The 8140-nt window shown below is 37.2% G+C and overlaps 1 protein-coding gene across 1 annotated transcript; it reads left to right on the forward strand.

The window, feature by feature from the left end:
• The first annotated feature begins 337 nt into the window (after window positions 1–337).
• Window positions 338–820, forward strand: LOC138901979 (uncharacterized). Its single transcript, XM_070189781.1, has one exon. The coding sequence runs from the start codon at window positions 338–340 to the stop codon at window positions 818–820; it is 483 nt and encodes a 160-aa protein (XP_070045882.1).
• The last annotated feature ends 7320 nt before the right edge of the window (window positions 821–8140 follow it).

Consider the following 8140-nt stretch of genomic DNA (forward strand, 5'->3'; position numbering starts at 1 on the left):
GCCAAAATCCTCCAGTGGGCACTTATACATCTTGGCTACAACTGGATACTTCTCAAAATGGTTGCTCTTAAGGAAGTAAAGAAGGAAAATGTTGCAAGTTTCATCTGAGTAAACATAATTTATCGCTTTGGCATTCCTCGTTACATAATAACGGATAATGGCAAGCCATTCGATAATAGGTTGATGAAAAAAATTTGTGATCTCTTTGGCTTCAAGCAACGTAACTCTTCTATGTACAATGTTGTCGCCAATGGTCTAGTTGAGGCATTCAACAAGACTCTATGCAACTTGTTAAATAAAGTTGTCTCCAAAATCCAAACGAGATTGGAATGACCGTATGGAAGAAGCTATGTTGGCATGTAGAGCAACTCACCGCATGCCATCACAAGCAACCCCTTATTCACTCGTCTATGGAGTCGAAGCCATCTTGCCACTCGAGTGTCAAATACCTTCATTACGATTATCTATTCAAGAAGGGATCATTGATGAAGAAAATACTCGACTTCGATTAGCAGAGTTGGAGGCTCTTGATCAGAAGAGGTTGGAATCTCAACAGAGTCTTGAATGTTATCAAGCTCGATTGTTTCGCGCCTTCAATAAAAGAGTTTGCCCAAGGTCCTTTCAAGTAGGAGATCAAGTCTTTGCCATACGAAAACCTATTATTACTTCCCATAAACCTGTAGGGAAGTTCTCTTCAAAATGGGATGGGCCATATGTCGTGCAAGAAGCTTATTCAAGTTGGGATTACAAGTTTGTTGATGCAGATGGCATGAGAATCGGCCCTATGAATGGCAAGTTCTTAAAGAAATATTATCCTTGAAGTTGCAATGCTCCTTGACGCACGAGCCTAAACTGCATGTTCTTATACTCCTGGCCCGCAAGAGTATAAACTATGTACGGCCCCAAAAAAAAGTCCGCTAGGTTGAAAACCTCAAAAGAGGCGGCCTAGGCAAAAGTTAGGACATGAAAAAAAAACTCACCCATTCTGAACTATGGTATGACTTGATCCTCTTTACCGAGGTACGTAGGCAGCTTAGAGTTTCATTTTAAGTTCAGCCGCATGATTTTAAAAGATACATAGTGACCCAATCGTCGTTCGAGTGAAGTATGAGGGAATGCAATCCATTCAATCAACACTTAAAAAAATCAAGCTGAAATACCATTCTTATGTTGAACTTTGGATCCCATTTGATTTAAAGGGGCCAAGCCCCAATTGTAAATTGGTACCTTCAATGGGATGATTATAATCTTGTAGGAGGCTGCCAAGCATTTGCATTAAAGTCCGGGAATTCACTATGCCTTCATGTTCGCCAAACCTTCAAATTTTTTTTGGTCTCCAAATCCGCTCTCTGCCCTAGAAAAAGAGGGGGAAGGAAAGAGAGACATCAGAAGGGAACACAAGTATAAGAAGGAAGATTACCTGGCACGACGTTTCAAATTCCGTGAGACTTGAACCCAAGATATTTAGTGAGAATGAAGCTCTTGAATTTCAATTTCTGGCAATTAAAATGTCTTGCGATCTCGAGTCTTCCATACCAAGACATAAAAGTTTTGGCGAAGTCACGCTAATTTGGAACTGTCGACATATCAGAAACTAAATCCGACTTCGAAATATTATCTGGAATCATCCTTAAAGAATTAAATTTTACATTTTTGATACATTATAGATTTTGAAGTTTAGTTTCTAATAAATCAAACGGTTCATGATTTCGACGTTCTCACATCAAGATACAAAATATTTGGTGAAGTCACCCAAATCTGAAATCGTCACCGTGTCAGAATTTAGTATTAATTTTGAAATATTATATGAAACTATCCTTAAGGCAATGAATTTTGGATATGTTTTATATTTTGAAGCTTAGTTTTCAAAAAATCAAACGGTTTGTGATTTCGACATTCCTGCATCAAGATACAAAAGTTTTGGTGAAGGCGCGCAAATTTGAAACTGTCGTTGTGTCAGAATTTAAAATTGGTTTCGAAATATTATCTGAAACTATCCTTAAGGCATTAAATTTTGTATTTTGGATATGTTTTAGATTTGGAAGTTTAGTTTTCAATAAATCAAATGGTCATAATTTCGACGTTCCCACATCAAGATACAAACATTTTGGTGAAGTCGCACAAATCTGAAATTGTCATCATGTTAGAATTTAGTATTAATTTCAAAATATTATCTGAAACTATCCTTAAGGAATTATCCTTGAAGTTGCTGCAGAGGGCATGAGAATCGGCCCTATCAATGGCAAGTTCTTAAAGAAGTATTATCCTTGAAGTTGCAACGCTTCGTGACGCACGAGCCTAAACTGCATGTTCCTATACTCCTGGCCCGCAAGAGTATAAACTATGTACGACCCCCAAAACAAAGTACGCTAGGTTGAAAACCTCGAAAGAGGCGGCCTAGGCAAAATTTAGGACATGAAAAAAGAACTCACCCTTTTTGAACTACAGTATGACTTGTTCCTCTTCACCGAGGTATGCAGGCAGCTTAGAGTTTCATTCTAAGTTCATCCGCATGAGTTCAAAAGATACATAGTGACCCATTCGTCGTTCGAGTGAAGTATGAAGGAATGCAATCAATTCAATCACCAGTTAAAAAAAATCAAGCCGAAATGTTATTCTTCTGTTGAACTTTGGATCTCATTTGATTTAAAGGGGGCAAGCCCCTATTGTAAATTGGTACCTTCAATGGGACGATTATAGTCTTTTAGAAGGCTGCAAAGCATTTGCAATGAAGTCCGGGAATTTGCTATGCCTTCATGTTTGCCAAAGCTTCAACTTTTTTTGGTCTCCAAATCCGCTCTCTGCCCTAGAAAAAAAAGGGGGAAGGAAAGAGAGGCATCAGAAGTGAACACAAGTATAAGAAGGAAGATTACCTGGCACGACATTTCAAATTCAGTGAGACATGAACCCAAGATATTTGGTGAGAATGAAGCTCTTGAATTTCAATTTATGTCAATTAAAACATCTTGCGATCTTGAGTTTTCCATACCAAGACATGAAAGTTTTGGCGAAGTCGCGCTAATTTGGAACTGTCGACATATTAGAAACTAAAGCCGACTTAGAAATATTATCTGGAACGATCCTTAAAGCATTAAATTATACATTTTGGATATGTTTTTTATTTTGAAGTTTAGTTTCCAAGAAATCAAACGGTTCATGATTTTAACATTCCCACATCAAGATACAAAATGTTTGGTGAAGTCGCGCAAATCTGAAATCCTCACCGTGTCAGAATTTAGTATAAATTTCGAAATATTATCTGAAACTATCCTTAAGGCATTAAATTTTTAATTTTGGATATATTTTCAATTTTGAAGTTTTTTTTCTGAAAAATCAAACGGTTCATAATTTTGACGTTCCTACATCAAGATACAAATATTTTGGTGAAGTTGTGCAAATCTGAAACTATCACCGTGTCAAAATTAAAATTGGTTTCGAAATATTATCTGAAACTATCCTTAAGGAATTAAATTTTATTTTTGGATATGTATTATATTTGGAATTTTAGCTTCCACTAAATCAAACGGCTCATGATTTCGACGTTCCCACATCAAGATATAAAATTTTTGGTGAAGTTGCACAAATCTAAAATCGTCATCATGCCAGAATTTATTATTAATTTTAAAATATTATCTGAACTATCCTTAAGGCATTAAATTTTGTATTTTGGATATGTTTTATATTTGGAAGTTTAGTTTTCAAGAAATTAAACGGTTCAGGATTTCGATGTTGCTACATCAAGATACAAAAGTTTTGGTGAAGTCGCGCAAATCTGAAACCGTCGTCGTGTCAGAATTTAAAATTGGTTTCGAAATATTATCTGAAAATAGCCTTAAGGCATTAAATTTTACATTTTAGATATGTTTTAGATTTGGAATTTTAGTTTCCAAAAATCAAACGGTTCATTTTTTTTTACGTTTCTACGCCAAGATATGATTTATTTTTGTGAGACTGCGCAAATCTGAAATTTTCAACGTGATGGAATCTAAAGTTGATTTCAAAATATTATCTGGGGAGATTCTGAAGGTGTTCAATTCTAAATTTTGGATATATTTTGGATATTTAAGTCTAATTTTCGAAAAATCAAACAGTTCGTTATTTGGACTCTCCCACAACAAGATATGAATCTTTTTTTACAAGCGTGTAAAGCTGATAATTGTTAATATGACTAAGATAAAAGTCGGACAATGTAAAGCAAAAGAAAAGAAATCTTATTGATGATGAAATAAATATTCACTAGGTCAATCTAACATAAAGATTAAAGGGGAGACAATGCTAATAGTCTAATTTAAACAGAACTTGTAGTTGATCAATTCTTGACAGTTGGTCTCCAGGTTCTTCTTTTTCTCCTCGAGATTGGCCAAATCATTAATAGTTAGCAAAATTATGTTTTCATATGAAGAGACCTCAGTCTTGGTAGCTGAAACGTTTGCTTGAATCTCTTCAACCTCCTTTTGAGTCGCTTCTATAACACCTTCAAGATTCTCCCTCTCTTGTTGTAAAGTCTCCAACCTCTTCACAACTCTCTTTAGTTTCTTTTCACTAGAGGAAACTTTCTTGACCTTTTCGTTTGCTTTAAGTTTGAATAATTCGAGATGCTCCTTAGATTTGGAAATCAACTATATATTCTCATCTTCACTCGAATTATCAGCCAAACTGGATCGCTCTTGATCATATGAAGCGGCTAGCTCGAAAAGAGAATCCAGTAAACTCTCTAATGGAGAAAGATTCAAAACATTCGCCTTCTTCATATCCTCGAAAATCTCGGTGATTTGCTATCTATAAGATGAGAGTAATTCTGCACGAGTTTTGAAGAGTCTATTGCAAATATCCTCCCAAAGTCCCAAGATGAATTCCTTTTTGCGATTAAAGACAATGTTCTTTCCTTCAAAAATAGATACTGCGGCATTTGTCGTTGGTGAAACGTGAGTTATCTCATTTGGGGTTTGTCTTTTTAGGGCTTTGTCACGAGGAAGAGATGATGCCTTTGAAGATGACTTCACTTTAGAAGTAGGCCCTACAATAGATTCATCACTAACTTGCAGCTTGTCATGTGGGGACGCAATCGGATGCCCAATGGCATTGAGCTACATAAGGAAAATCCAAAGAAAGAAAGTAAATTTTAATGAAGCTATTCGTTCAATAAAGGAAAAAGGGCGAGGTTATTGTACTCTACCTCTTTGTTACAAGCTGTATGCATTCTTGAGGGACTATCAACACTTGGAACCTCTACAATCTCTACTGGGTTAGGCTTTTCCTTTTCCAATTTTGATCTTCGTTGGTACTCTGGCTTGTATCTTGAGGAACTCGCGTGCTAAATGGAAGAACTTGAGGGTGTTTCTCTATATCTGTTGAAGTGCACACCACCTCTTTTAAAGATACCTTTGAGGATTTAAGCTTCCTTTTTCTTATGTTGTGTAACTACTTTTGGGATTGGAGTAGGTGGTTCTTTGGATTTTGAGAGCGTCTTTCCAACACCTTGATCTTCACCTCCTAAATGAGTAGTAAATTTTGGCCCAACATTGTCTACCAGAGCTTGTAAATTATTCTCAAGAAACTTCCCATGCGCTTTTTCCCACCAAGACATATAATTGGTGGAGAAAAGCTTCTCCACAGGATCTCCCGTTGGGGGAAAAGCCGCACGTGACATAGACAGATACAGTGTGCAAATCTTCCAAAATTTGAGTCCTTCATCTAGAGAGGCGCTACGAATATTATTCTCCAAAAGACCAGGGACGTTCTAGCAAAATCCAAATTGGCGACCAAACCGATGCGGACTATATGGCTCAATAATGAACTAGTTATCATACCTCAAAGGGAGGTAATCAAAACGTAAGCTCATGAAGTAATTTGACTCCAACTTTTGAGGGGCCTTGTTATCCACATAATAATAATAAGGACGAGAGTTAGTTAACATTGTTGGTGTTCAAACTATATTCTCTCCATCGTGGATGCGTTTTCTCGCATCTTTCTTGTCAAAGTACCTTGCGGCGCCTACTCCTGAGTATGCCACCATCAAAGGGACAGACGGACCCTTAGCAAGTGGGTAATGGGTTTTGAGGTAATATATAAGCCAACTGTAAACATAATGGATGGGAAAACAAACTTTGACCTGGTCAAGTTGGGAAGAACAAGAAATTCTATTCAAACTATGATAGATACTCGCCAAAACTGGGACCACAAGGCTAATCGTTCGCCTGCTTGCCATCATGCTTGCTATCTTAAAAGTCTCGGGACGGATGAAGTTCTCTTCCTTATGGGGAAACACAAAAGCACATAGTGAACATGACAAGGAGGTTGCTAGATATGTTTCATCTTTCTTATCAGACCTCACCCTAAGCTTGGAAAATATAGCCTCTTGATCACTCGACCACCTAGTTGTCTCGGGAATAACTCCGTTAAGATTATGTGTCGACTTTAGGCTCACGGATTTCTTTTCCTTTCGCGGTGGGACAGGTTTATATATTAAAGGCTTTTTTTACCAAAAATTTGTCCACTTGATCAAGGAAACCTTTTGGTTAACACCTATACCTTCTTTAAGATGATGGAAGACAGCAAATAAATACTCGCAAGATCGAGGAATAAATCTCATCTGTTTTTCATCATGTGAGTTCTCTTGTCTCAGGCACCACTTCTTCGTAAGGAAAACCTGCAATGGGCAAACCTCCAAGAATATGTAAGTCCCAAAGAGAGATAGATAGCTCCCCAGCTGATGCTTGCAAAATGTTCGAGTTTTGATCATAAGTGAAAAGCGAGGCATAGACAGCATCATAAATCTTGGTTGTAATCGGGGTTTGTTGGCTTCTACCAAGTACATCTTCAGCCCATTCTCAATATCCTAGTATATGACGATACTCGCCCTCGATTGTTATCGTGTCTCCCCAACGTATTTCTCCTTGAATTATGCGACGCCCTAAATTTGGAAGGGTGCTTACAATGTTTACGTGGCGATGGATTGGTGTTTGGAGAGATAACATCTTGGACAATGGATTAGAAGTAGACTTGTCCTCCAAGATTCAGTTTTCTACATGAAGTAGGTTCCTCAAAGAAGGCCATGAGACTGCATACCGGCCATCTTGTGGGGTGTGAATTAAAAGTTTGGTTTGTTCTATGCCATCTTCAGTCTCGATTGTGAGATATCTAAATTTGGAGGAAGATGAGGTATAGTCTCTGAAATTTACCATCTCTTCGGGCTGCAAAGAAGAAAAAAAGCCATTAAAGTCCAAATCAAGAATATTGGAATGGGCACAACAGTCTAAATGAATGAAATGGCCTTCGGTTTTCGGGCAGGGATGAATATCCATCCCTTCACATCCTGAGAGACACATGCAATGGGTAATGGGTAGGTGATTAGAATTTGTGGGGATGAATTAGATTTGTCGTAAAGAGTTTGTTCTGATCATAACTCTTCCTCCCCCCTCCCTCCCACAACTATAAATAAGGGTCTTCATAACCCAGAAGAGACACCAGAAGTTATAACAAGAAGCAAGAGAGAGCTCGTGGATCAAACGCCATAAATTTCTCTACAAGTTTCAAGCTTCAAGCAATCAAGTTCAAGTTCAAGAAATCAAGTTCAAGCTCAAGAACAAAGAACAAATCAAGATTCAAGGAGTACGAGTTCAAATCAAAGTTCGTGCTAGTTGAATTCAAGATCATCGTTCGTGGCAACTACTACATATTCAAGATCAAGCTCAAAGGCCCTTGAATTTATTCACTATTGGAAAGAAGAATCAGATGATCCATAGAGATTGTACACTCATATTACTTGAAATCAAATACTACGATTGTTTCGATATTTTTCGGTCTCGATTATTTTCTTAACGCAATTTTATTGTCTACAAATTCTGCCAGAATTGTAGTATAGCAACAATCGTAGTATTTGATTTCAAATAATATGAGTGCACAATCTTTATGGATCATCTGATTCTTTTTTTCAATAGTAAATAAATTCAAGGGTCTTTGAGCTTTATCTTGAATCTATACATATTCCGGTTTAGGTTGGTTTGAAATTTTAAAAAATAACTTTTGGTAGGGGACAAGTTGAGAGTGAGGAAATATTTTATTTTTCTTTAGAGAGAATCAAACAGGGCCAGAGAATGAATTCGTGCAAATCTGGCGATGCACGCTTTTGACAACGTCC

The sequence above is a fragment of the Nicotiana tomentosiformis genome, chromosome 11 (assembly GCF_000390325.3).
Source record: "Nicotiana tomentosiformis chromosome 11, ASM39032v3, whole genome shotgun sequence".
Lineage (NCBI taxonomy): Eukaryota > Viridiplantae > Streptophyta > Magnoliopsida > Solanales > Solanaceae > Nicotiana > Nicotiana tomentosiformis.